General features: G+C 51.1%; 1 protein-coding gene across 1 annotated transcript in view; it reads left to right on the top strand.

The window, feature by feature from the left end:
- XYLT1 (xylosyltransferase 1) overlaps positions 1-27,524 on the top strand; it is a 339,162-nt gene that overhangs the window by 302,090 nt on the left and 9,548 nt on the right. The window contains exon 11 of the mRNA XM_060260787.1: positions 23,213-23,546. Coding sequence (XP_060116770.1) covers positions 23,213-23,546 — 334 coding nt within the window. The remainder of the gene's footprint in view (positions 1-23,212; positions 23,547-27,524) is intronic.

The raw sequence follows: 27,524 nt of genomic DNA, 5'->3' as shown, positions 1-27,524 counted from the left end.
GGTCTTATTATTAATGGACCTGGCATTACATAACACCAGTGACGGAGGCGAGTAATTTCGCCTTGCCCCACTACCTGTCACCATCGGGATGGGACGCAGGCTGGAAGGTGGTCGAGCACTATCTTGTCTCGATCTCCTTCCCTTCCATTTCTGCCTGTTCCCACCGTCATACCTTCCCCTCCCCAGGAGTACCGGAATCCCCAGGCCAATCATCTCTCACTGGTGCCACCAACCCTTCCACTGACAGGTGTTTGGATTTGTCTCTTCTCAGCCCTCCCACCTCCGATTGGCCTATCAATAAATACCCACTAATATCTGATAGTTACTTAATCTAATAGTTATTTAATCTACCCCCACCCAACCAATCCAATTCACCAGCTAACAATAATACTTTATAATTCCAATTGGCTTCTTAATTAAAAACTCTACCGTCATTATCCCTTTTTCTCCAGTTAATTTGCCATAAATAATTCCATTAAATTAGCTAGTCAATAACCAATTTTAAATAACCAATAATCAGTCCAATCTTAACAATTTAAATAACCAATAAATTACACCAATCTTAATAATTTGGGAGATAGGATCCAGTGGGTAGGAGGGAACAGTTTGTACCAGCTAAAGTGCCGGGGGCAGTAAAGTGCAAATGATCTTAATAGTCTTATTTGGCTAAAGTGCTGCTGTTTTAAATCCAGATGTTTTAAGGTGCTGATGACAATGGAGTGCAAATGGTCTTGATTTAAAGTGCGGTAGTGTTGTTGTTGTTAAAGCCTCAGGTGAAACAGGGCTATATGTGCTTCCCTGTTGCAAAACTGCGCTGTGCTACCTATGCAAAATACCATTGTGCTGCTTTTTGTCTACACGCTTTCCTTGTTGAAAGGACTGTCAAAGCGTTGGACTCCTACTTCGCGGCTTGTCAAAGATTTCCCCGGACTTCCACTACACAAAAAAATGAACTTTGGCATTGAACGGAAGGACTTTGGTTTCGGGGTATTTTGTAATTGTATTTATTAGCATTATTGTTGTTTTTGAAGGAAGTGATTTGTATAAAGTTTTTCAATATTGAGGCTGGTTTTTCTTGGATGCCTTTGGGCTTTGTTCCTGCTTCACTTTTCCACATTACTCTTTGTGTTACTCTAGCCTCCAGGTGGTAGCTGGGATTACAGTTAATCTCCAAATGGCAAAGGTCTGTTCACCTGGAGAAAATAGCCTCCTTGGAAGGTGGACTGGCATTATACTTAGGAGGGCCTGCTACTGGCTGCCACCACTCTGGTAAGGGTCTGCATGGGAGGGCCCAGAGTACCCAACCACCCTTGTCCTTCTTATTAGTAAATACCTCTTAACCATGACCAAAGAGACGTGAGGACCCAAGGCCTCCAAATCGGGGAATCACTGCCTCCAACTGGGAATTGGCAGCCCTACAAATTGGTGGGAGAGGACCTCTGTTGGGCACAGTGCCCAATGAGAACGAAAACAACAACAGTTTGTTTACAGTGCTCAAATAATAAGTGGGTAAAAATACTGAAATATATATACTGTAAAGGTGGGTGCAAATAAACAGGAGCCCTGACACAACTAACTGGACATTCCCTGCTCTAATACCAAAACTCACCACCTTGGGTAAGGGATCTCTCCTGCTGCCTTCTCTCCTGCAGCCTTTTCCAGAGAGAACGTACACTGTCTGTGCTTGGCCCTTTTATGCTCTCCTCCCAGGTCCCACCCCTCTCTGGACTAGTTTTCCCTCCAAAACCTTGCCATCCAATCAGAGGGGATCCTGAGAAATGTAGGCTTTCTGTACTGACTCCTAGGCAGGTTCCTCTGGAGCCTGTAGGCCTCACTAGGCCCAGGATCATGACAATCCCCCACTGAAATCCCTCTCATCCCCAAACTCTGCCCTCCTCTGGCTCCACCCCCAAAATCTCCAGATATTCCCCAACCTGGAGTTGACAGCCCTCCCAAGGAGAGTGGAGGGAAAGCTGCTGCCAGTTGGGCACCTGCCACCACTAGGGGCTCCTTTTAAAAGCCGCCACCCTCTCCACAGCTGATCAGCAGCTGCTCAGGTGAGGTCAGAGGGCAGGAGCATCGCCACCCTTCCCAAATCAGAACTGATCTCCGGACTACATCCATCAGTTCCTCTGGAGAAAGCGGCAGCTACAGAAGATGGACTTCGTAGTGTCACCTCCGTGTTGAGCACGCTCTCTTCTCCAGACATCCCCCCTCCCCAGGCATCGCCTGCAAACCTCCCGGTGTTTCCCAAGACATACCTGGGAACCCTGGAGGGCAGGGCCAAGCCACCTCCAGCGAGAAGGTTGGCCCCTTACCTCTCAGGAGGAAGCCAGTCCTCCTCCGCTGGGAAGCCCACAGGAGCACATGCCAGTTAGAATCATAGAGTCATGCAGGCCACCCAGTCCAACCCCCTGCTCGGTGCAGGATCAGCTTAGAGCATCCCTGATAAGTGTTTGTCCAGCCGCTGCTTCAAGACTGCCAGTGGAGGTGAGCTCACCATCTCCCTCAATAGCTGATTCCACTCTCGAACAACTCTTGCTGTCAAAACATTTTCCTTTCCACCCTTCATTTAAAACCCATTATTCTGAGTCCTCTCATCCTCTGCTGCCAACAGGAACAGCTCCCTGCCCTCCTCTTCTAAGTGAGAGCCCTTCAAATCCTTCAAGAGAGCAACCATGTCCCCCCCCCCCCCCTCAGCCTCCTCATTCTCCAGACTGAACTTTCCCAAGTCCCTCAGCCTTTCCTCACAGGGCCTGGTCTCCAGGCCCCTGATCATCCTCCTCCCTCTCCTCTGCACCCCCTCCATTCTGCCCACATCCTTCTTGAAGTTAGGCCTCCAGAACTGCACACAGTTGTAATCCAGCCTTTCAAAAGGACAAGGACAGTCAGGATTCGCTGACTCCTTGTTCCACACTGTTTTTCAGGCCCAGATTCTTAGCCCAGTGTGTTCACACAAGGATTCCTAGTCGTTCTTAACCCAGGTCTGACTTGAATCCTGGTGACTGCCCAAATCTGGAATGGTTAGGTTTGCCAAGTCACCCGTGGCCTCCGGTGGGGGAGTATTTTCTATGATACCATAGAGTTTCCCTCCCAAATTGCTAGAGCGTCCGGGAAAACCATAGAGATTTCCCGGAAGCATACGCCATTGCCAGTGCAATGACGTCACTTGTGAGTGATGTCATCATGACATTGGGAGGGGATCCTCCCACTGGCCCAGTACAGGCTGGCGGGTTTGGGCCTCCTGAGCAGGAGAACCCCCACCCAGCCCGGGAGCTTTGCAGCCCTAGGAATGGTGAATTTGCATTCATGCCAGCACTGAAAGAACTTCTCTTTTCTGCCTAGCCACCTTAAACTGCTGCAATACATTTCAAAACAATGATCTTTCTCTCTGCAGTCACTCCTGTAATATAATTAAAGATATGGAAAGCAGCTAGGGCATATCTTTTAATAAAGATAACACTTTAAATGCATTGTTTAATAACTGCATATTCAGAAACTCTCATTCTGGGTGCTAAGGAGATGGCATTATTTCAAGGTTGCATACTGATGCTGGCTTTTCTCCCTTTACAAAAATAAATGGGATAGCAATACCCTCCCTCTCCACTGAACATCTGTATATTAAAATATGTACTTTTTTGTCTTGGTTTAAAAAGAAACATCGTTGATGCTGATTGTTGTTGTTGTTCAGTTGCACAGTCGAGTCCAACTCTTTGCAACCCCATGGACAAAGTCACGCCAGGCCCTCCTGTCTTCCACCATCCTCTGAAGTCCGCTCAAATTCGTGTTGTTACATCAGTAACACTGCCAAGTCATCTCATCTTTTGCCATCCCCTCCTTCTTTTGCCTTCTGTCTTTCCCAGCATCAGGCCCTTCTCCAGTGAGTGCTCTCTTCTCATTTGGTGGCCAAAGTATTTGAGCTTCAGCTTCAGCATCTGACCTTCCAGGGAACAGTCTGGGTTGATTTCCCTTAGGACTGACTGATTGGATCTTCTTGCAGTCCAAAGGACTCTCAAGAGTCTTCTCCAGCACCACAGCTCAAAAGCATCTATTCTTCTGCGCTCCGCCTTCCTTATGGTCCAGGTCTCACAGCCATACATTACTACTAGGAATACCATCACTTTGACTATATGGACTTTTGTTGGCAGGGTGATGTCTCCACTTTTTATTATACTGCCCAGGTTTGCCATAGCTGCCCTCCCAAGGCGCAAACGTCTTTTAATTTCATGGCTACAGTCACCATCTGCAGTGATCTTGGATCCCAGAAATGTGAAGTCTGTCACTACTTCCATGTCTTCCCCTTCTATTTGCCAAGGTGTGATGGGGCCAGATGCCATGATCTTAGTTTTTTTTTATGTTGAGTTTCAAGTCTGCTTTTGTGCTCTTTCACCCTCAACAAAAGGTTCTTTAGGTCCTCCTCACTTTCTGCCATTAGAGCAGTGTCATCTGCATAACTGGGGTTGTTGCTGTTTTTCCTGGCAATCTTAATTCCGGCTTGTGCTTCATCCAGGCCAGCATTCCGCATGATGTACTCTGCATATAAATAAAAAATAAGCAGGGTGACAATATACATCCTTGTCAAGCTCCTTTTCCTATTCTAAACCAATCAGATGTTCCATATTCTGACAGTTGCTTCTTGACCCTTATACAGAGAGAGCCAGTTTGGTGTAGTGGTTAAGTGTGCGGACTCTTATCTGGGAGAACCGGGTTTGATTCCCCACTCCTCCACTTGCACCTGCTAGCATGGCCCTGGGTCAGCAATAGCTCTGGCAGAGGTTGTCCTTGCAAGGGCAGCTGCTGTGAGAGCTCTCTCCAGCCCCACCCACCTCACAGGGTGTTTGTTCACAGGGAGGAAGGTAAAGGAGATTGTGAGCCGTTCTGAGACTCTTCGGAGTGGAGGGCGGGATATAAATCCAATATCTATCTACAGGTTTCTCAGGAGACATGTGAGGAGGTCTGGTACTCCTATCTTTTTAAGGACTTGCCGCAGTTTGTTGTGATCCACACAATCAAAGGCTTTTGCATAGTCAATGAAGCAGAAATAGACGTTTTTCTGATACTCTCGTACTTTCTCCATAATCCATCGAATGTTGGCAATTTAATCTCTAGTTCCTCTACCTCTCTGAAACCCAGCTTGAACTTCTGGTAGTTCCCGATCTACATACTGCTGAAGCCTAGCTTGTAGGATCTTTAACATGACTTTGCTGGCATGTCAAATGAGTGCAATGGTGCGATAGTTTGAACATTCCTTGGCATTACCCTTCTTTGGGATTGGAATGTAAACTGGTCTTTTCCAATCCTGTGGCCACTGTTGTGTTTTCCAAATTTGTTGACATAATGTGTGCATCACTTTAACAGCATCATCTTTTAGTACTTGGAATAGCTCAACTGGGATACCATTATTTCCGCTCGCTTTGTTGTTAATAATGCTTTCTAAAGCACATTTAACTTCACACTCAAGGATGTCTGGCTCAGGGTCATCGATTTCACTGTCATGATTGTCCAGGACATTGAGATCCTTCTTGTATAATTCTTCTGTGTATTCTTGCCACCTCTTCCTGTTCTGCTTCTGTTAGGTCCCTACCATTTTTGTCCTTTTTATCATGGCCATCTTTGCACGAAATGTTCCCTTGATTTCTCCAATTTTCTTGAAGAGATCTCTTGTCCTTCCCATTCTATTATTTTCCTCTATTGTTTTTCATTGTTTCTTCAGGAAGGCCTCCTTGCTGTTCTCTGGAAATCTGCATTTAGTTGGGTGAATCTTTCCTTTTCACCTTTGCCTTTCACTTTCCTTCTTTCCTCAGCTATTTGTAAAGCCTCATCAGACAGCCACTTTGCTTTCTTGCATTTCTTTTTCTTTGGGATGGTGCTGATTGCAGCCTTCTGTACAATGTCTCGAACCTCCATCCATAGTTCTTCAGGCACTCTGTCTATCAACTCTAGTTCCTTAAACCTATTCTTCACCTCCACTGTATATTCATAAGGGATGTGATCAAGGTCAAACCTGGATGGCCTAATGGCTTCCCCAGTTTTCTTCAGTTTAAGCCTGAATTTTGCGATGAGTAGCTCATGATCTGAGCCGCAGTCAGCTCCAGGTCTTGTTTTTGCTGACTGTAAGGAGCTTCTCCATCTTTGACTGCAGAGTGTATAATCAATCTGATTTCTGTGTTGCCCATCAGGTGATGTCCACGTGTAGAGTCGCCTTTTAGGTTGTTGGAAGAGGGTATTCCCTATGACCAGCTTTTTCTCTTGACAAAACTCTATTAGCCTTTGCCCGGCTTCATTTTGTTCTCCAAGGCCAAACTTGTCAGTTGTTCCGGTCACTTTTTGACTTCCTGCTTTGGCATTCCAGTCCCCTGTGATGAGGAGGACATCTTTTTTTGGTGTTAATTCTAGAAGGTGTTATAGATAGGGTTGCCAAGTCCAATTCAAGAAATATCTGGGGACTTTGGGGGTGGAGCCAGGAGACATTGGGGTGGAGCCAAGATCAAGGCTGTGACAAGCATAACTGAACTCCAAAGGGAGTTCCGGCCATCACATTTAAAGGGACGGCACACCTTCTCAATGCCTTCCTTCCACAGGAAATAATGAAGGATAGGGGCACCTTCTTTTGGGGCTCATAGAATTGGACCCCCTAGTCCAATAGTTTTGAAACTTGAGGGATATTTTGGGGAGAGGCACTAGATGCTGTACTTAAACTTTGGTGCCTCTACCTCAAAAAACAGCGCCCCCCCCCCCCAGAGCCCCAGATACCTGCGGATCAATTCTCCATTATTTTCTATGGGAATAAATCTCCATAGGGAATAACAGAGTTCCCAGCAGACATTTCCCTTCTCTCCCCTCCCCCCGCTTTCTGATAACCCTGAAGCGGGGGGAGGGTCTCCAAACTGGGGGATCCCCTGCCCCCACCTGGGGATTGGCAACCTTAGTTATAGATCTTCATAGAACTGGTCTACTTCAGCCTCTTCTGCATCTGTGGTTGGGTCATAGACTTGGATTACTGTGATAGTGAATGGTTTGCCTTGGATACGGACCAATATCATTCTGTCATTTTTGAGATTGTATCCCATTACTGCCTTCCTCACTCTCTTGTTAACTATAAAGGCCACACCATTTCTTCTACGGGACTCTTGGCCACAATAATAGATGTAGTGATCCTCTGAGTTAAATTCACCCATTCCCGTCCATTTTAGTTCACTGATTCCCAAGATGTCAATGTTCAGTCTTGCCATCTCTTGTTTGACCACATCTAGCTTACCTTGATTCATAGATCTTACATTCCACATTCTGATGCAGTATTGTTTTTTGCAGCATTGGACTGTTCTTTCACCATTAGACACATCCACAGCTGAGCATCCTTTCGGCTTTGGCCCAGCTGCTTCACTCTTTCTGTAGTTACTTGAACACTCTTCCCCAGTAGCATATTGGGCACATTCTGACCTGAGGAGCTCATCTTCCAGCACCATTTGTTTCTGTTCATGGGGTTTTCTTGACAAGGATACTGGAGTGGTTTGCCATTTCCTTCTCCAGTGGATCACATTTAGTCTGGGTTCTCAGCTGTGGCCTGTCCATCTTGGGTGGCCCTGCATGGCATAGCCCACAGCCTCATTGAACTGCGCAAGCCCTCTTGCTATGACAAGGCAGCAGTCCATGAGAGGGTGATGCTGATTACAAACAGGTAATTTGCAGAATCTGCGTTTTAACACTTTGGCTACCTTTGACTAATTCTGTAGGCTTGAAGGGCAAGTGGTTAAGTGTTGTCATTATTCTTTATGAGAACAATTATGTAAAACTGTGGAGTGGGGTTTTCTTCCTCTTTTTCCTGCCTTCTGGTACCCAAACTCTCAAGGCAACTTTCAAAAGTCTATACATAATAAAATTTGCAAAAAAATCATATTGCTGGATAAGGCCAGCACAGCTGAAAGATCACAGCAGGATCAAAGCTGTATTTGGCAAAGAACCAGGCTGCATAATAGTCACCACAAAATTTCTGATTCCGCACTTTGCACTCATCTCCCTTCTGTGTGGGTCTCCTCACTGTGGCTTCCCCCCTAGATTCTGCATTGGCGTCTCTCAAGTGGGGCTGGGTGTTCACTGCCCCACACAAACTCAAGAGCTGCAAACAAGACTGGGGCAAAGGCTAATGCAGAATCGGTCCCAGTTTCACATACTGAGAATTCTGCTTCACACAGCGGAAATGACCTTTGAAAATGGCTGGCAGTATCTGAGAACATCAGTGAAGGGGGGATTAACTGGGGGCAGGGATGGAATTCTAGCAGGAGCTCCATTGCATATTAGGCCACACCCCCTGATGTAGCCAATCCTCCAAGACAGGGCTTCCCAAACTCCCCCCCCCCCAGTGGCCTGGTTATTTTTAAACTGCTCCTTCCTAGCCCACTAAAATTTGGGGGTGGAGCCAGGAGACTTTGGGGGTGGAGCCGGGAAATGATGTCTCCCCACCTGGTGGGGATATTACAAAGGCAGGCGATCTACCTCTCCCGTCCCCATTTAAACACTGCACCAGGGGTGTTTAAATGGGGAGAGAAGCTTGGGAGCTGCCTTTGCCGTCTCCCAGCATGGCAGGGAGACAGTAAAAGCAGGCAATCTGCCTTCCCCCCCCCCCCCCACTGGGGTGTTTAAAGGGGGAGAGAAGCCCGGGAGCTACCTTTGCCACCTCCCCGTGATCCAGTATGGAGAGGTCCGTGACCTGGGGCCAGATCGCAACCCTGCAAATGGGAAACACTGCTCCAAGAGCTTACAAAAAAGAGCCTTGTAAGCCGTTGGAGGATTGGCTACTTTAGGGGTGTGTGGCCTAATATGCAAAGGAGCTCCTGCTAGAATTCCATCTTTGACTGGGGGAATCCACACTTTTGGAGGTTTTGTGGGTGGGGGGCTCATGGGAGGGGCCTTCTCTCAGCTGCTACACCCTAAAATGTGGAACTTCTCATCTGGAGGCTGGGACGGAGCGGGCCTCTGGTCTGCATGCCGTGGCTCACCTGGGTCTCGGGGGCAGGGCCTGCAGCTGCCCTTGCCCTGGAGGGTGAAAAGGCAGTAATGTCACTGAGGCTGCAGAGGCACCACCGTTTGTGAGGAGCATCACGAATTGGCAGGGTTGCCAAGTCCAATTCAAGAAATAATTGGGGACTTTGGGGGCAGAGCCAGAAGACTTCAGAAGTGGAGCCAGGAGCAAGGGTGTGACAAGCATAACTGAACTTCAAAGGGAGTTCTGGCCATCACATTTAAAGGGAATGGAAATAATGAAGGATAGGGGCACCTTCTTTGGGAGCTCATAAAATCGGACTCCCTGGTTCAATCCTTTTGAAACTTGGAGGGTTCTTTGGGGAGAGGCACCAGATGCTATGCTGAAAATCTGTTGCCTCTACCTCAAAAAACAGCCCCCTCCCAGAGCCCCAGATACCTACAGATCAATTCTCCATTATACCCTATGTGTCAGCGCAGGGTTCATCGAAATTCCAGAATAATAGAACTCTTTCTTTATGAAATAAGTTTCTTTATTAGAAATACAATGTCTCTGCAGTTGAAGAGCTTTGAGAGTGATAACATACATTGAATAGCTTGGGGCATATATGGGAGTACATCAAAGGGGGCTTTAAATCATTCTCAAAACAAAGTTACTTTTCTCTCACTGAGGTACGAGCTTCACACGTCTGTTATCTATCTTCCTGAACCATTTGTACTCCTCCCTTTGGCCAGTGGCCTTGGGGGGCCTGGGAAATGGCATCGTTGTCTCTCTCTGTTCTGCCAGCCGTTTATTGCTCTTGGCGCCCAGGGCTCCCCTCCCTTCCTCCTTCGCCCCCCCCCCCAACATGTCTAACATTCTACAGAGGTGCGGTGGGGTTAGTCTTTAAACAAACAAACAATATAGGCAGCATGGTTAGTATCAATAGCAGGCAATTGAACACAAGCTGACATACTGCCCCCCCCTAAGCTCTTGCTCGGGGCTTGTCTGGGTGCAGTAGGTAAAATTGCTTAAGCAGTTTGGGAGCATTAAGATCTGAAGCTTGGACCCACTCATCGCAGCTAAGCGGGAAATAGCGACAGCGCACCAAATACTGCAAGGCCCCCCGGTGCACTCTAGAGTCGAGGATCTCCTTCACTTCGTGGTGTTTCTGGCCCCGCACCAGGATAGGCTCCGGCTCGGGGCCCCGAGGGTGCCACCTCGACCCACCCGGATCTCGACGGATAAGACTGCAATGGAAAACAGGGTGTATTTTACTGAACAGCTTAGGCAAGTCCAGCTCCACGGTCACCTTATTGATCACCCGTTTGATTTTGAACGGGCCTAGGAACCGATAGGCTAGCTTCCGGGAGGTCTGGGGAAGCGGGAGGTTCTTCGTTGACAGAAACACCGTGTCCCCAACTTTGAAGTCCCACCCCGGGCTGTGTTTCTTATCGAATTGGGCTTTATAGTCTCTCTTTGCCTCTTCCAAATTTTCCTGGAAGACTTTCCAGGAGCTCTCTAGAGATTTCCACCACTGCTGGCATTCCGGTGAAAGCGCAGGGCGGTCACCCCCCGGGAGGGTTGGAAGAGGCTTTCCCTCGTAGCTGTGCACAGCTTAGAAGGGGGAAACCTTGATGGACCCGTGCAGGCTGTTGTTGTAGCTGTATTCCACAAAGGGCAGTAGTTCCACCCAGTTAGACTGCTGGAAGTTTATATAGCACCTTAGGTATTGCTCGAGAAGCCCGTTCACCCGCTCGCTTTGGCCGTCCGTTTGCGGGTGGTAGGCAGAGCTTAAACCCTGTTCCATCCCAAGTAGTTTACAAAACTCCCGCCAAAAGTTGGCAACGAACTGTGGCCCGCGGTCGCTAATGACCTTGTCGGGGAACGAGTGGATCCGGGCCACGTGCACAAAGAATAGATGGGCCAGCTCTTTGGCGGTGGGAAGTTTACGGCAGGGAATGAAGTGGGCCTGCTTCGAAAACGTGTCTACGACCACTAGGATCACTGTTCGCCCCTGCGAGGGAGGTAGTTCTACAATGAAGTCCATTGATATCACCGACCAGGGCCGTTCAGCGGAGGGGAGGGGTTGGAGCAAGCCCGGCACTTTCCCACCCCTCCGCTTAGCCATCAAGCACGTTGGGCACGTTTGTACAAATTCCGAAATGTCCTTTTTCATTTGGGGCCACCAAAACTGCCTATGCACCATGTGGAGGGTTTTTACATAGCCGTAGTGCCCAGCCAGTTTATTCGTGTGGCAATGCTGGAGCACCTCCACCCGCAGGGATTTGGGGACGTAGAGTTTCCCTTCGTGGAACCAGAACCCTCCTTCCCCCTTCTCCACTCCCTCCGGGCGGTCTTTCCCTTCCGCCTCGGCTTCTGAGATCAGCTTGCTTCCCCCCCACGGCCCGCTCGGGGGGGTGGCCGCCTGTGAGCACGTCTTTACTGCTCCCGCCACCGCTTCGGGGGGGATGAGAGAGTCTATGACTTCCTCTCGCTCGCTCTCATGTTGCGGGAGCCTCGAGAGCGCGTCGGCTAAAAAGTTCTTTGAACCAGGGATGTGGCGAAGGGTGAAATCGAACTTGGCGAAGAACCCAGCCCATCGAATCTGCTTGCCAGTCAATTTTCGGCGCCCGGTTAGGGCTTCTAGGTTTTTGTGGTCGGTCCAAATTTCGAAGGGAACTCTAGCCCCTTCCAGCCACGACCGCCATGTTTTTAAAGCGAAAGTGACGGCGTAGGCTTCTTTGTCCCACACGGACCAGTTTCTCTGCTCGCCTGAGAACTTCTTGGAAATGTATGTACAGGGTCTCAAGCAGCCCCCCTCATCTTTCTGCATGAGTATGGCTCCCACGGCCGTGTCGGAGGCGTCGCATTGAACCACGAAGGGCTTGAGCTCGTCCGGGTGCACTAGCACCGGCTCGCTCGTGAAGAGGCGCTTGAGGTTATCGAACGCCTCCTGGCACTGGCTAGTCCAGTTTAGTTTCGCCCCCAGTTTTTTCGCCTCCGGCCCCTTCCCCTTCGTCTGTATCAGATTGGTGAGGGGGAGGGCCACCTTGGCGAACCCCTGGATGAACGTTCTGTAAAAATTTGCGAACCCGAGGAAAGATTGGAGCTGTCTACGTGTCCACGGGGGTTCCCACTCTAGTACGGCCTGAATTTTGGCGGGGTCCATGGCTAGTCCCTTCCCCAAGACCCGGAACCCTAAGTAGTCCAATTCTTCCTTATGGAACTTGCACTTGGACAGTTTGGCATAGAGTTTGTTTTCGTAGAGGGTGGTCAACACCTCCCGGACCAATTTGACGTGGGAGGGCATGTCTTTCGAGTAAATAATGATGTCATCCAGGTAAACCACCACCCCCCGGTACAGGTACTTTCGCAAAACCTCATTTATAAAGTTCATGAACACTCCCAGGGCCCCCTGCAAGCCGAACGGCATCACCAAATACTCAAATTGCCCCATCGGCGTGTTGAACGCCATCTTCCACTCATCCCCTTCCTTGATCTGAACTCTAAAGTAGGCATCGCGCAGGTCCAGCTTGGTGAATATCAACCCCTCCGAGACCGTGCTCAGTAGGTCCTTGATAAGGGGGATGGGGTAGGCGTTGGACATTGAAATCCCATTAATCCCGCGAAAATCTGTGCAAAGTCTAAGATTGCCATCCTTCTTCTTGCGGAATAAAACGGGGGCAGCGTGGGGTGCCGTGGCCGGGCGGATGAATCCCCGGTGGAGGTTCTTGTCGAGGAACTTCCACAGTTCCTCCTTCTCCGCCCAGCCCATGGAGTACAGCTTAGCCTTTGGGAGCGGCTGCCCAGGGATGAGCTCTATGGCGCAGTCAGTGGCCCGATGGGGTGGCAGCTCATCCGCTTCAGTCTCGCTGAAGGCCCCTTTTAGGTCCCTGTACTCTCTTGGGATGGACCTGATCTCTTCTATCATCACGCATATCTTTTCGTTTTTAGGGGGTGGCTGGGGCCCCCAGGATTCCCGCCACAGATGCGACGTGCACCGCCGGTCGAGGAAGTCAATGGTCTGCTCCCCCCACTGAATGTCCGGCTGGTGCCTGGCCAGCCACCCCACTCCCAGGACGATGTCGAAGGAGCAAGAGGGGGCAATCACGAACACCTCCAAGTCCCAGTGGTCCTCTACCCCCATGAGAATCTCCTGCGTCCGCTCGACGCAGGGCTCCCCCCCATTCGTGTCCCATCGATCTGCTCGAACTCAAGGGGTCGGGGCAGCCGTTCGCACCCCGTTTCCAACGTGTCCACAAAGCGCGGGGTTATTAGCTCCCGCGTACACCCCGAGTCTATGAGTGCCCGAGCATGTACAAAGCGCTTAAGCTTGACATTTAGTAAAGTCAATGGGATGAACATCAGATCTTCTTCGTGGTCTCTGTGCTTCACACTCATGGGATAGTGTGCCTGCGCCGATCCCTGAATCGGTACCTGAAAAGCCCGGGATTTTTCCACGCTCGGCGCCAATGGGCATGCGCAGGCGTCCCAATGCGCATGCCCACCAGCGCCAGCGCGGGGATCCCGCCAGTTCCTTTCTGACCGCTGCACTGAGAGGTTTACCTTTCTGGTTCCCCGGTCAGTGAGAATTCTTGGCTTTGCCTTTTTCTCGTTCTTAGCCCGTTTATTGTTCTTAGATAGTTAGTTAGTTGTTAGTTAGTTAAAAAAAAAAAGCGTTTCTTTGTTTGTCTGGCGGACTGCCCCTCGGGGTATTTCGCCTTTGTTTTTCCCCCATTTTTTTCTCTCAGACGATTCTGAGTAGTTTTTTCCTTGTGGCTACCTTCTATGGAAAGTCGCTGGGGGGTTTTCAAGCGCTGCCGTGCTTGCGGAAAAAAGATCGCCCCTCTGGACGGCCATTCCCTGTGCCTGCTGTGCCTGGGAGAGACGCACCGAGTAGAGGCTTGCCCGCACTGTCTCCGCTTCTCGAAGCAGACAAGAAAGAACCGTGCGGCCCGGTTATCGGCGGCGTTAACCGAATGGGCGCTTCGACCTCAACGACCGATGGAGTCATCGGTACCGAAATCGACCAACACCCTGGCACAGGAGCTTGCATCGGCCGATGCTGCTCCGACATTGACTTTAACTGAACTGCCGGAAGAGCGTGGCTCCACAAAACGTTCCCACGAGGGCTCGGTGGATACGCCCGCTAAGAAGCGCCGAGAGGACTCGGGGACCCGAGTTCCTAAGAAGGCGAAATCGAAGGATAAGCGGAAGCGACCCCGCACTCCTTCCCCTTCGGTCGGTGCATCGACATCGGCAATTCCTAAGCCGCCGAAGAAGATCCTGGCTTCTCCACGCCGAAGCCGAGTGATCCAAACCCGCCTGTCGGCATCGGAGCAAGAGCCGGAGATTGACTTAACCCAACGCTCCTCATCTTCAGGTTCGCGTCGATGTACCGCCAGCAAATCGACCTCGGAGGTGGAAGTGTCGGCACCGATAGCTCCACCGGCCCCGTTCAGGCACCGAGACAGGCGAGAACCGGAACCCTTCCATGCACCTCAACGCTTCCCGATACCACCATGGGAGCAACGCAGATGGCAGCCCCCATACTCTCGGTACCAATCCTATCACTGGTACCCAGAGGACTACCAGGACTGGGAGCAAGCATTGGAATTCTCGTCCATGTCGAGGGTTTCGCGCCGATCCCGGAAGGCGTCGGTATCGGTTCCCCCGGACCGGCAATTAGTCCCGGTCGAGGCTCCTCGAAGACCACCACCGGTCCAGTCTCCACTGCGAGAGTCGACCCCGATGCTCTCGGAGCACTCCGCCCATCAGGACTCCTCGTCATCGGAGTCAGACAGTGAAGCCCAAGACCTGGAACCCTCACCGGTCTTCCAGACGGCTGAGGATCTTCCGATTTCGCCGTCGGAGGATCTGAAGTCCTATGGCGACCTCGTGAGACGGATTGCTGCCACCCTCAAGCTGCCTGTGACTCAGCCAGAACCCGTAGTGGATGATAATGTGTTCAATATACTGCAGAAGAACATGTCCACTGCGATCGCCCTGCCAGTCACCAAGGTGATTCTTCAAGCCGTCAAGGAGCCTTGGAGAAAACCTTCATCGACGCCGGTATCATCTAAACGGCTGGACCACATGTGCAGGGTCCAGGAGACAGGGGCTGAATTTTTATTCACCCATCCACAGCCTAATTCAGTGGTAGTCTCCTCTTCCTCAAAGGCTAAGAAGGTCCATTCCTCCCCACTGGACAAGGAAGGGAGGAAGATTGATGGAATGGGTCGCAAGGTCTATTCAGCAGGGGCACTCGGCATCAAGGTATCTAACTATGCTGCCTGCATGGCTAGATACCAGTATGCCGTGTGGGAACAACTCTCCCCCTTCCTCTCTTCACTAAGTGAGGATAAAAAGGCTGCTGCCATGAAGTTGCAGAAGGAAGGTCTCACTGTAGCCAGACAACAATTGGCTGCAGCGAAACATATGGTGGAAGCTTCGGCCAAAGCCATCACCTCTGCAGTCTGCATTCGACGCCACTCCTGGCTCAGGTCGACGGCACTCCACCAAGACACAAGAGCCTTCATCGAGGACCTGCCTTTTGAGGGTGACGGGCTCTTCAGCACCACGACTGACACGGCGCTGCAAGAGTTCGACAAGTGTCAAAACATCTAGAAATTTGGGTGTCCAATCTACCCCCAAGGCTTCCAGATCCAAGCAATGGCCTAAGCCCTGGACCAAGAAGCCCTACCAAAAGTTCTCCCCTGAACAATGGCATCCTCGCCCTGCATAAGCTGAACGACCCTCCTATTCGGGTAACGGCAGGAACTGTTACGGGGCCCAACCTTCCAACAAGTCTAAGGGGGCTCGCCCCCAGAAGCAGGGGGTTTGACTTCCAGCAAGCACGCGTCATCGCCCCCACTGTGGGCTCATCCATCCGCCTATGCCCTTTCCTGCCTGCCTGGGAGTTGATCTCCACAGACAGGTGGGCGCTGTCCATCGTAAAAGAGGGCTACAAAATAGAGTTTGTTCAGACCCCGAATCAGTCCGTGATAGTTACCACTCCCCCCTCCCCACCTCTGCTGGCGGAGGTGACCAACCTCCTACAGAAACAAGCCATAGAGGTAGTTCCATTGGAGGCCAGGACAGGAGGCTTCTACTCTCGGTACTTCCTTGTCCCCAAATGGGACGGGGGCCTGAGGCCTATCATGGACCTTCGGAGTCTGAACAAATTTATTCTGTACCAGAAGTTCAGAATGGCAACGCTGCAAACAATCCTGCCCCTCATCAATCAGGGAGACTGGATGGCGACCCTGGACCTCAAAGATGCTTACTTCCACGTCAGCATTCATCCTGCGTTCAGGCGTTTCCTAAGGTTTGCAGTGGGTGCTCGACACTTCCAGTTCAGGGCCCTGCCGTTTGGTCTGTCTACTGCTCCTCGGGTGTTCACGAAGCTGATGAGTGTGGTGGCTGCCCACCTTCGTCTTCAAGGAGTCGTTGTCTTCCCATACATCGACGACTGGCTTCTTGTGGCAAGGTCGAGGGAGAGCTTAACAACACACATTGCCATCACTCTGCGTCTTCTCGACACCCTAGGGTTGCAGGTCAACCTGGAGAAATCCCATCTTACTCCGTCAAAGACAGTTCAATTCATAGGAGCTCTGTTGGACACAGATCAACACCGAGCATTCCTTCCTTTGCAGAGAGCAAAGGACATCATCAGCCTGGTACAGCTACTTCAAAGGCGGCAGTGGGGCACGGCCCAGCAGCTCCAGCGGATGCTGGGGCTAATGGCTGCGACAAGCGTGCTACGTTTCACAAGACTACGAATGAGGGGACTACAGCTATGGTTCTTGCGCCATTTTCGCCCCCTCAAAGACTCACCTCAAAAGAGGTTCACCATCCCACCTGGGACTCTCCAATCACTGCAATGGTGGGGATCGGAGAGCAACATCTGCCAAGGGGCTCCCTTCCATCTTCCAACCCCCACTGTGACTATCGCTACCGATGCTTCTCTGTGGGGGTGGGGAGCTCACCTGGAAGATCTATGTGTGGGAGGTCAATGGCCACCGAAACTGAGTCGGTGCCATATAAATTACCTAGAACTGCTGGCGGTTCACTTTGCCCTTCGTTCTTTCCGTCCACTGTTAGCGGGGAGGACTGTGGCACTGCTTATGGACAATACCACTGCCCTGTGCTATATAAACAGACAGGGAGGGACAGTGTCTCGCAGGTTGTGCTCGCTGGCGATGGATCTCTGGACGGAGTGCCTCCAGTGGGACATTTTTGTGAAGGCAACACATCTGCCGGGGGTCCTCAACATACAGGCGGACTCTCTCAGCAGGGGTGGAGCTTCTCCACACGAATGGGAACTGCAATGGCGGTTCCTAGAGCTGGTGTTCCAACTCTGGGGGTACCCACAGTTAGATGTCTTCGCCACAGCGGAGAACAAGAAGTGCCCCTTGTTCTGTGCCAGGGGAGGTGCGGATCCAGCCTCGCTGGGAGACGGACTTCTACTTCCATGGGGGGGCTGGTTCCTTTATATGTTCCCGCCCCTACCTCTGCTGACGAGGGTAGTCCACAAGCTAGTGCAGGAGAGGCCGCGTTGCATCTTGGTGACTCTTTGGTGGCCCCGTCAGAGCTGGTTCTCGATCCTGCTCCAGCAGTCGAGGGGGGTCTTTTACCAGTTCCCGGCAGAACCGGACCTGTTGTCAGCCCAGGGCGGGCACGTACTCCACCACAATGTGCCACACCTGAAGTTGACAGCGTGGTTCATCGACCACTAGGTTTTTCTACCAGGGTCCAGCAAGTCCTCCTGAGCAGCAGGAAACCTTCCACCCGTGCCTCTTACGAGAGGAAGTGGAAGAAGTTCAGTAACTTTGTGGCTGACTCCCCTTTGCCGCCCGACTCTGTTGGGCTTTTGGCAATTTTTGAGTTTCTTTTGGCCTTGGTGGATGAGGGGCTGGTTTTCTCCTCCATCAAGGTTTATTTGGCAGCTATTTTTGCTTTCCATGGTGCAGTGGAGGGTTACTCTGTTTTCGCTCACCCTCACTCCAAAAGATTCATGAAGGGACTGTTCCGCCTTCATGCTCCTTCTAGATCCCTGCCGCAGTTGTGGTACTTGACTTTGGTTCTGGACAAGTTGACTCGTCGTCCTTTTGAACCTATGGCGACGTGTTCCCTACAACTTTTGTCTTGGAAGACTGCATTTTTAGTTGCCATCACTTCAGCACGTCGTGCAGGGGAGCTCACGGCGATGCGTTGTGATTACCCCTACCTTGCCTTTAGGGAAGTTGGGGTCTCTTTAGCTCCAGACATCACTTTTCTCCCTAAGGTGGTTTCCCAGTTCCACCTCAATTTAGAAGTTTGGTTACCCACTTTTTACCCTAGCCCTTCCTCGGATGAGGAACGCAGGCTGCACGCATTAGACGTTAAGCGTGCCCTCCTGTTTTATTTGAATCGTTCACGGGGTTTTCGTAAGGACAACCAGCTGTTTGTCTCCTATTCTGCCCCCAAGTTAGGGTCCAAAATTTCGTCTCAAAGACTTTCCAAGTGGCTTACTGAGACGATCAAACTTTGTTATTTGTTGGCAAAGAAGCCTTTACCTGGACCTGTTCGTGGACACTCCACAAGGGCGATGGTCACGTCGGTGGCATTACTGAAAGGTGTGTCCCTTTCCGATGTCTGCAAGGCGGCTACCTGGTCTTCTCCGCATGCCTTCATGAAGCACTACGCGCTGGACGTGCATGCTCAGCAGAGGACTCGGTTGGGAACTGCGGTGCTGCAAGCTGTTTCTTCAGGTTGACCGTCTTCCCGCCTCCAGGTATGCTTTGCTTGCTAATCTCCCATGAGTGTGAAGCACAGAGACCACAAAGAAGATAGACAGGTTGCTTACCTGTAACTGTAGATCTTCGAGTGGTCATCTGTGCATTCACACTACCCGCCCTCCTTCCCCACTACTGACGGTCTCCCTCCAGTAGGAGCTTCCAGCGGTCAGGAAGGAACTGGCGGGATCCCCGCGCTGGCGCCAGTGGGCATGCGCATTGGGACGCCTGCGCACGCCCATTGGCGCCGAGCGCGGAAAAATCCCGGGCTTTTCAGGTACCAATTCGGGGATCGGCGCAGGCGCACTATCCCATGAGTGTAAATGCACAGATGACCACTCGAAGATCTACAGTTACAGGTAAGCAACCTGTCTTTCCCCCACAATTCTCACCCGTAGTGGTGCCGCTCTCTCTGGGACCTGCCGCTGGGCACCCTCTAGTGCAGGTCGTCCTCGTTTCCCGCCAGTTCGGCTTCCCAGGTGTCGTCCCCTAGCTCCTCCATCATTATAGAATCCTCGTCAAGCACCATCGACAGGGTGGTGCTGCTGCGACCCGACTCCTTCAGTTTGCCCGGCTTCTTGACGCCGCTGGCTGGCCCCTTCGTCACTGGGGTGCTGGCTCGCATCCTCTCCGGGCAGTTGGCCGCCAAGTGGCTCGGGTCCCTGCACTGGTAGCACTTGCGGGGTCCCGGCGTCGTCTTGGGGCTCGCCCCCCCTCCGGTCTTCTTGGGCTCGGCTTTAGCTGCTGGTCGCCCATCTCGGCTGGGACGCGGCTGGAGCCCCTGACGCTGGATGGCCACCTCCTTCCGGTTGTTCTCGATCTCCCCGGCCAACTGGATCCAGCCCACCAGAGTGTCGGGGCGGACTTGCCCCAGGGTGGCGGGGTTGAGCCCTTTCTTGTACGCCCGGATCTTCATCGCCTCGCTCCATCCCCGTATTTTGCGGCTGTGGTTCCGGAACTCCAGGGAGTACTCCCGGATCGACTTTCCCCCCTGGCGCAGCCCCTCAATCGCGGTGATGGCGACGGTCTCCCTCAAGGGGTCTTCGAACTGGGACAGGAGCGCTTGCAGGAACCCGGCTACAGTGGCGACTTCGGGTCCGTTGGCTTCGAAGAGGGTCACGTACCACAGCTGGGCCTCCCCTTTGAGTTTCGACCCCAGGTAGGCTACTCGGCTTTCGCTCGTCGTGGAAGGACGCTCCCCAGTAGTGCATGTAGCTATTGGCTTGGATGATAAAGTACTCCACTTTGTCCGAGCTGCCGTCGAAGGTGACGAGTAGTTCCCGGATCTTCACCCTGGCCGCCGGAGCTGGGGGGGCGGCTGGGGCCGCCGGGGCAGGCGGCCAGGGTGAAGAATGATTTAAAGCCCCCTTTGATGTACTCCCATATATGCCCCAAGCTATTCAATGTATGTTATCACTCTCAAAATGTCAGCGCAGGGTTCATCAAAATTCCAGAATAATAGAACTCTTTCTTTATGAAATAAGTTTCTTTATTAGAAATACAATGTCTCTGCAGTTGAAGAGCTTTGAGAGTGATAACATACATTGAATAGCTTGGGGCATATATGGGAGTACATCAAAGGGGGCTTTAAATCATTCTCAAAACAAAGTTACTTTTCTCTCACTGAGGTACGAGCTTCACACGTCTGTTATCTATCTTCCTGAACCATTTGTACTCCTCCCTTTGGCCAGTGGCCTTGGGGGGCCTGGGAAATGGCATCGTTGTCTCTCTCTGTTCTGCCAGCCGTTTATTGCTCTTGGCGCCCAGGGCTCCCCTCCCTTCCTCCTTCGCCCCCCCCAACATGTCTAACATTCTACAGAGGTGCGGTGGGGTTAGTCTTTAAACAAACAAACAATATAGACAGCATGGTTAGTATCAATAGCAGGGAATTGAACACAAGCTGACACTAAGGGAATTCGTTTCCATAGGGAATAATGGAGTGCCCTGCAGACATTTCCCTCCCCCTCCCTCACTTTCTGATGACTCTGAAGTGGGGGGAGGGCCTTCTAACCAGGGGATCCCCTGCCCCCACCTGGGGATTGGCAGCCCTACAAATGGGTGGGAGAGGACCTCTGCTGGGCACAGCGTCCAGTGAGAAAGAAAACAGCAAGTGAACCCTTCCAGGGAGGTGGGGGGTGGAATCAGGGTGAAGTTGGAACCCCTCCCATTCTGAGGCCTAGTCGGGCAGATGGTGTAGTGGTTAAGTGTGTGGACTCTTATCTGGGAGAACCGGGTTTGATTTCCCACTCCTCCACTTGCACCTGCTAGCATGGCTTTGGGTCAGCCATAGCTCTGGCAGAGGTTGTCCTTGAAAGGGCAGCTGCTGTGAGAGCCCTCTCCAGCCCCACCCACCTCACAGGGTGTCTGTTGTGGGGGGAGAACCGGGTTTGATTCCCCACTCCTCCACTTGCACCTGCTAGCACAGCCTCGGGTCAGCCATAGCTCTGGCAGAGATTGTCCTTGAAAGGGCAGCTGCTGTGAGAGCCCTCTCCAGCCCCACCCACCTCACAGGGTGTCTGTTGTGGGGGAGGAATGTAAAGGAGATTGTAGGCCGCTCTGAGACTCTGTCCTTGAAAGGGCAGCTGCTGTGAGAGCCCTCTCAGCCCCACCAACCTCACAGGGTGTCTGTTGTGGGGGAGGAAGGGAAAGGAGATTGTAGGCCGCTCTGAGACTCTGTCCTTGAAAGGGTAGCTGCTGTAAGAGCCCTCTCAGCCTTACCCACCTCACAGGGTGTCTGTTGTGGGGGAAGAAAGGTAAAGGAGATTGTAGGCCGCTCTGAGACTCTGTCCTTGAAAGGGCAGCTGCTGTGAGAGCCCTCTCAGCCCCACCCACCTCACAGGGTGTCTGTTGTGAGGGAGGAAGGTAAAGGAGATTGTGAGCCGCTCTGAGACTCTGTCCTTGAAAGGGCAGCTGCTGTGAAAGCCCTCTCAGCCCCACCCACCTCACAGGGTGTCTGTTGTGAGGGAGGAAGGTAAAGGAGATTGTGAGCCAATCTGAGACTCTGTCCTTGAAAGGGCAGCTGCTGTGAGAGCCTCTCCAGCCCCACCCACCTCACAGGGTGTCTGTTGTGGGGGAGGAAGGTAAAGGAGACTGTGAGCCGATCTGAGACTCTTTGGAGTGGAGGGCGGCATATAAATCCAATATCATCATCTTCTTTTTGCCTACAACTCCTATCAGCCCCAGCCAGCATGGCCAATTATCTGGGGCTGATGGGAGATGTAGGCAAAAAACATCTGGAGAGCTACCGTTGGCCACCCCTGCTCTAGCCCATCATGGTATAGGACAGGGCAGGGCATGACATTCTGGGATGATGCTACAATGTCTGATGCACCACCCTATATTCCCTACTCTCCTGACCAAGGAAATGTATTTTATATTATTGCTACAAGCCTTCTGGTAAAAACAGAGGCTAGATGGCCATCTGACAGCAGTGCTGATTCTGTGAATGAGACAAATCATGAGAAGGAGGGCAGGAAGGCTTGCATCACTGCTTACTTCTTGTGGCCCTTTCTTATACATCCAGGGAAATGCTGATCGCCACGTTGGGGGTTGGTCAACAATTTTTCTCCAAGCCACTTTGGCAAGGGATCCTGGAGGATTTTTGCCATCTTTTGGGCATGGAGATGGGGTCACTGGGGATGTGTTGGGGGTATTTGTGAAGTTCCTGCACTGTGCAGGGGGTTGGACTAGATGACCCTGTAGATTCCTTCCAACTCTATGATTCTGTAATTCTAAAACCTGAAGATACGTTTGTTCTGGAAGGCTTTTGAAGGAACCAGATTCTGATATGTGGGGGACTGAATTGGTTGATCTGTACTGATATTATTTATTCATTCATTTATTGCAATCGATTTTAAACCACTTCCCCTGAAGAACAGGGCTTAGGGTAGTGTACATGATGATGTATATAAATACATAATTAGAAACCAATTAAAGTCAACAAAACAGAGCAAGAAAGCAGTTTGGTGTAGTGGTTAAGTGTGCAGGCTCTTATTTAGGAGAACTGGGTTTGATTCCCCACTCCTCCACTTGCAGCTGCTGGGAATGGTCTTGGGTAAGCCATAGCTCTCGTAGAAGTTGTCCATGAAAGGGCAGCTTCTGTGAAAGAAGCTCTCTCAACCCCACCTACCTCACAGGGTGTCTGTTGTAGGAAGAAGATAAAAGGAGATTGTAAGCTGCTGCTATGATTCAGCGAGAAGGGTGGGGTATAAATCTACAGTCTTCTTCAAGATTGTGCTAAAAATTCTAATGGTATTGTATTGTGTTTTCACTTGTGAGTCACCTTGGGCATTCATAGGATGGAAACAGGGCAAGCAGATTTAGTAAAAAGGAAGTGAAATAAATAAAGACAGATGGTCAAGGTTGCAGCAATCAAACAGAATGATTACAGAAGAGATTGTAAATTTGTTTCATGCTGCTTATGCATTTCTGCATTATCTAATGCATCCTTCTTTATGTCTTTTCCTTCTTTCAGATTGGAACTGAATGGGACGCCAAAGAGAGGATATTTCGGAACTTTGGTGGACTTATTGGGCCCATGGATGAACCCGTAGGCATGCAGAAATGGGGGAAAGGTCCAAATGTCACTGTTACCATCATCTGGGTGGACCCTGTAAACGTCATTGCCGCTACCTATGACATTCTCATCGAATCCAGTGCTGAATTTACTCACTACAAGCCACCTTTAAATTTACCCCTCCGAGCTGGAGTCTGGACCGTTAAAATCCTGCATCATTGGGTACCCGTTGCTGAAACCAAATTCTTAGTTTCCCCGGTGACATTTTCCAACAAGCAGCCCATCAGACAAGGTAGGTTTCTTTGCTCCCAACACAGATAACTGAGAAAATTTTCTGACTACAGCAGTGAAAATGCAGACAGTCATTGTAAAAAGTCAGGCTGCGATCATAGAAACTATATAATGCACTTTTCAGTGCACTTCCCAGCTGGATTTTACTATGTGAACTGGCAAAATCCAAATGGAAAGTGCAGTTGAAAGTGCAGCCTTTGGGTGATTATAGTGCAGGGATGGCCAAACTGTGATTCAGGAGCCACATGTTGTGTGGCTCTCAAAGCCCCCTCCACCCCGTCAACCAGCTTGGAGAAGGCATTACTCACTTTAAATTGCTTCTCCAAGCCAAGCCAGCTGGCAGCTTGGAAAATGCATTCAAAGTGTTAAAGTTGCTTTCTTTCCACCTCTTCCTCCCCCATCCCATCTCCTTCCTTCCTTCCTTCCTGTCTCATGGCTCTCAAACATCTGACGTTTATTCTATGTGGTTCTTACATTAAGCACGTTTGGCCACCCCGGTATAATGGTTAGAGCACTGGACTCCTACTGAGAAAATCTGGGTTCAGATTCTTACTCAGCCATGACATTCATTGGGGGACCATTGGCCAGTCAAACTTTCTGTCTGTCTGTCTGTCTGTCTCTCTCTCTGCCTAACTTCCTTACAGGATAAAATAAAGAAAAGGAAAACCCAGTATTTTACCCATAAATCCTTGAAGAAAGCCAAATTTCTTCATAGGGGGGCATGCCTTCAGGTTGACCTGAATTGAAAATATACCCCAAAAAACCACCTTATTGGTATTTCTTGGGAATATTTGCGATTCCCTGATGTATCCGGGATTTTTTGGGAGAACCAAAAGAAATCCTAGCTATATTCAGGAATTACCAGCAAAACCAGCCCTGCAGAACCTCAACAGACCCTCTTGACAGGCATTCCTGGTGGACTTATTCAGCAATAGCGAAAGTGCTCCCTCTTTAGATGGTGTTTTGGAGGGAAAGGAAAGGAAGGGTCCCCTGTGCAAGCACCAGTCATTTCCGACTCTGGAGTGACATCGCTTTCACAACATTTTTATGGCAGACTTTTTACAGGATGGTTTGCCATTGCCTTCCCCAGTCATCTATGCTTTCCCCCCAGCAAGCTGGGGACTCATTTTACCGACCCTGGAAGGATGGAAGGCTGAGTCAACCTGGAGCCAGCTAGCTGAAAACCCAGCTTCCATCGGGGATCGAACTCAGATCATGAGCAAAGCTTAGGACTGCAGTACTGCAGCTTTAACACTCTGCGCCACGTGCCTTTTTTGGAGTGACCCTGTCAAAAAATGGTAGAACTTGTAGCCCATTTGGGCAGCATGAAATGCCCTGCCCATTTTCCAGCAGCTTTGTTTGCTCTCTGTAATGTGGCAGCATCACACTGGGTTGAGATCGCTCAAGGAAAAGGGGAGGGTGGGATCAAAATGGCAGCAGAAGGGGGAGATAAGGTTGCAGAAGTTTATGAAATGAGGAAAGCACCAAAATCGCCTTCTTAGCATAAATTCAGCGGCATGGACATCCATTTCGCTGGATCTAGGGGAGCATTGGGGCAGCTGCCCTAGGTGCCAGAGCAAGGGGGCGCCACCAGCACCCCTTTTCCTTCTAAAAAATAGGTAGATCTTCATGGTGGGAGGGTAGTGGGGGCGCTATTTTTTAACTTTGCCCCCCTTCCAAAAATAGGTACATCCGGCCCTGCTAGGGTGACCCGGGGCCTTACTTGGTATAGAGCAGTTTCATGAGTTCAGACCTCAGTTAGGAAGTGCTCTTTATTGTCCATAGGATCACAGAGTTGGAAGAGGCCTTGCAGGCCATCTCGTCCAACCCCCTGCTCAGTGCAGGGTCAGCCTAGAGCAGTGGCCCCCAACCTTTTTTGTCCCGGGGACTGGCCCCAGGACTGGCCGGCATACCGCGGTCCCAAAGCCGGCAGCCGTCCCCCCCCATGGTGCCTCCTCCTTCCCCCGTTTCCTCCTCCCCCCTCTGCCCTGCCCCCATACAGCCTCACCGCTCCGTTTTTACCACTTTAAGGCCAGGGAAGGTGAAGCACCTTCCAGATTGACCTCCTCCCCCCCCCCGCCCCTGCCGATCAGCTGATCCAATCAGCCAGGAAAACCATGGCAGCGCGGCTGTTTCAGCAGTCGCTCACCGTTGCTGCCGCGGTTTTCCCTGCTGATTGGATCAGTTGATCAGTAGGGGGCGGGGGAGGTCAGCCTGGAAAGCGCTTCATGGCACCTTCCCTGGCCTTGAAGTGGTATAAATGGGGGATGACGAGGTTGCGCAGGGGAATAGTGAGGCTGCCCGGGGGGGGGGGGCGGTGGCTGCGCAGCCCACTTGGAAACAGGCCACAGACTAGTACCGGTTCGCTACCCAGGGGTTGGGGACCTCTGGCCTAGAACATCCAGCTACTGCTTAAAGGCTGCCAGTGAGGGGGAGCTCACCACCTCCTTTGGTAGCTGATTCCACTGTTGAACAACTCCGACTGTAACAAAGTTTTTCCTAATCAGGGCCGGCTTGCCCACTAGGCAAACTGGACAGTTGCTTAGGGCGCCGGGAGGAGGGGACACTGATTTAAGCTCCCCCCCTCCAGGTGCCCACGACAACCACCTAATTTACTTGCCCGCCTGCCTCTGCCTAATTTACTTGTCCGCCTGCCTCTGCCCCTCCCTTCCTTTGCGCTTCACCCGCCCCTCCCTCCCCGGCGCAATCAGAGGAGTGCATTGAGGCTGGGCCGTACCGGCTTTGTTGCGGCCAGCACAGCACCTAATCCTTTGAAGCGCACGCAGTAGAAGGCTTCACTCCCCCTCACTTCTGGTTCCAGGAAGGAGGGGGGAGAAGCCATCTCCCGCTTCAAAGGATTAGATGGCGCACCGCCTGCGTAGAAGCTGGTAAGGCCCAGCCACAGCACGGTGCACTCTGATGGGGAGGGTGATGGAGCGTGGCGCTGTGTTGCAGTGCTGTGAAGGGGGGACGGCGGGTAGGGAGCCTGCCTGGGGTGCCACACGCCCTAAAGCCAGCACTGTTCCCAATATCATCAATATTTTCCCACCCTTAATTTAAACCTGATTGTGAGTCCTCTCCTCTGCTGCCAAGTGGAACAGCTCCTTGCCCCCCTCTAAATACTGTGTACAATTCTGGTCACCGCACCTCAAAAAGGATATTATAGCATTGAAAAAAGTCCAGAAAAGGGCAACTAGAATGATCAAAGGTTTAGAACACTTTCCCTATGAAGAAAGGTTAAAACGCTTGGGACTCTTTAGCTTGGAGAAACGTTGACTGCGGGGTGACATGATCGAGGTTTACAAGATTAAGCATGGGATGGAGAAAGCAGAGAAAGAAGTCCTTTTCTCCTTTTCTCACAATACAAGAATTCATGGGCATTCAATGAAATTGCTGAACAGTCAGGTTAAAATGGATAAAAGGAAGTACTTCTTTACTCTGAATTTGCTAGAAAGAACAAGCTACCAAGGGATGTGGTAGTAAAATTTACTACAAGAGACATGGTGGGAAGGATTTTAAGTCAACAATTTGAAAAAGCAATGGTGGTGGAAGAAAGCAGAATAAGAATAATGAAGGACCTGCCAAGGAAAGTTATGACAGAAGACATTTCAAAAAATTGACAGAAAAGCTAAGGGCGAAGGGAAGAAGAAGAAGAAGAAGATAGAAGATATTGGATTTATACCCCGCCCTCCACTCCGAAGAGTCTCAGAGCGGCTCACAATCTCCTTTACCTTCCTCCCCCACAACAGTCACCCTGTGAGGTGGGTGGGGCTGGAGAGGGCTCTCACAGCAGCTGCCCTTTCAAGGACAACCTCTGCCAGAGGTATGGCTGACCCAAGGCCATGCTAGCAGGTGCAAGTGGAGGAGTGGGGAATCAAACCCGGTTCTCCCAGATAAGAGTCCACACACTTAACCACTACACCAAACCGGCTCTCCGGTATAGATGGATTTTACCAGAAGGTCTTAGCTTTGAGTATAA

The sequence above is a fragment of the Heteronotia binoei genome, chromosome 20 (genome assembly GCF_032191835.1).
Source record: "Heteronotia binoei isolate CCM8104 ecotype False Entrance Well chromosome 20, APGP_CSIRO_Hbin_v1, whole genome shotgun sequence".
NCBI lineage: Eukaryota > Metazoa > Chordata > Lepidosauria > Squamata > Gekkonidae > Heteronotia > Heteronotia binoei.
Note: the sequence above shows the minus strand (reverse complement) of the source record. Positions and strands in the feature narration are given on the sequence as shown.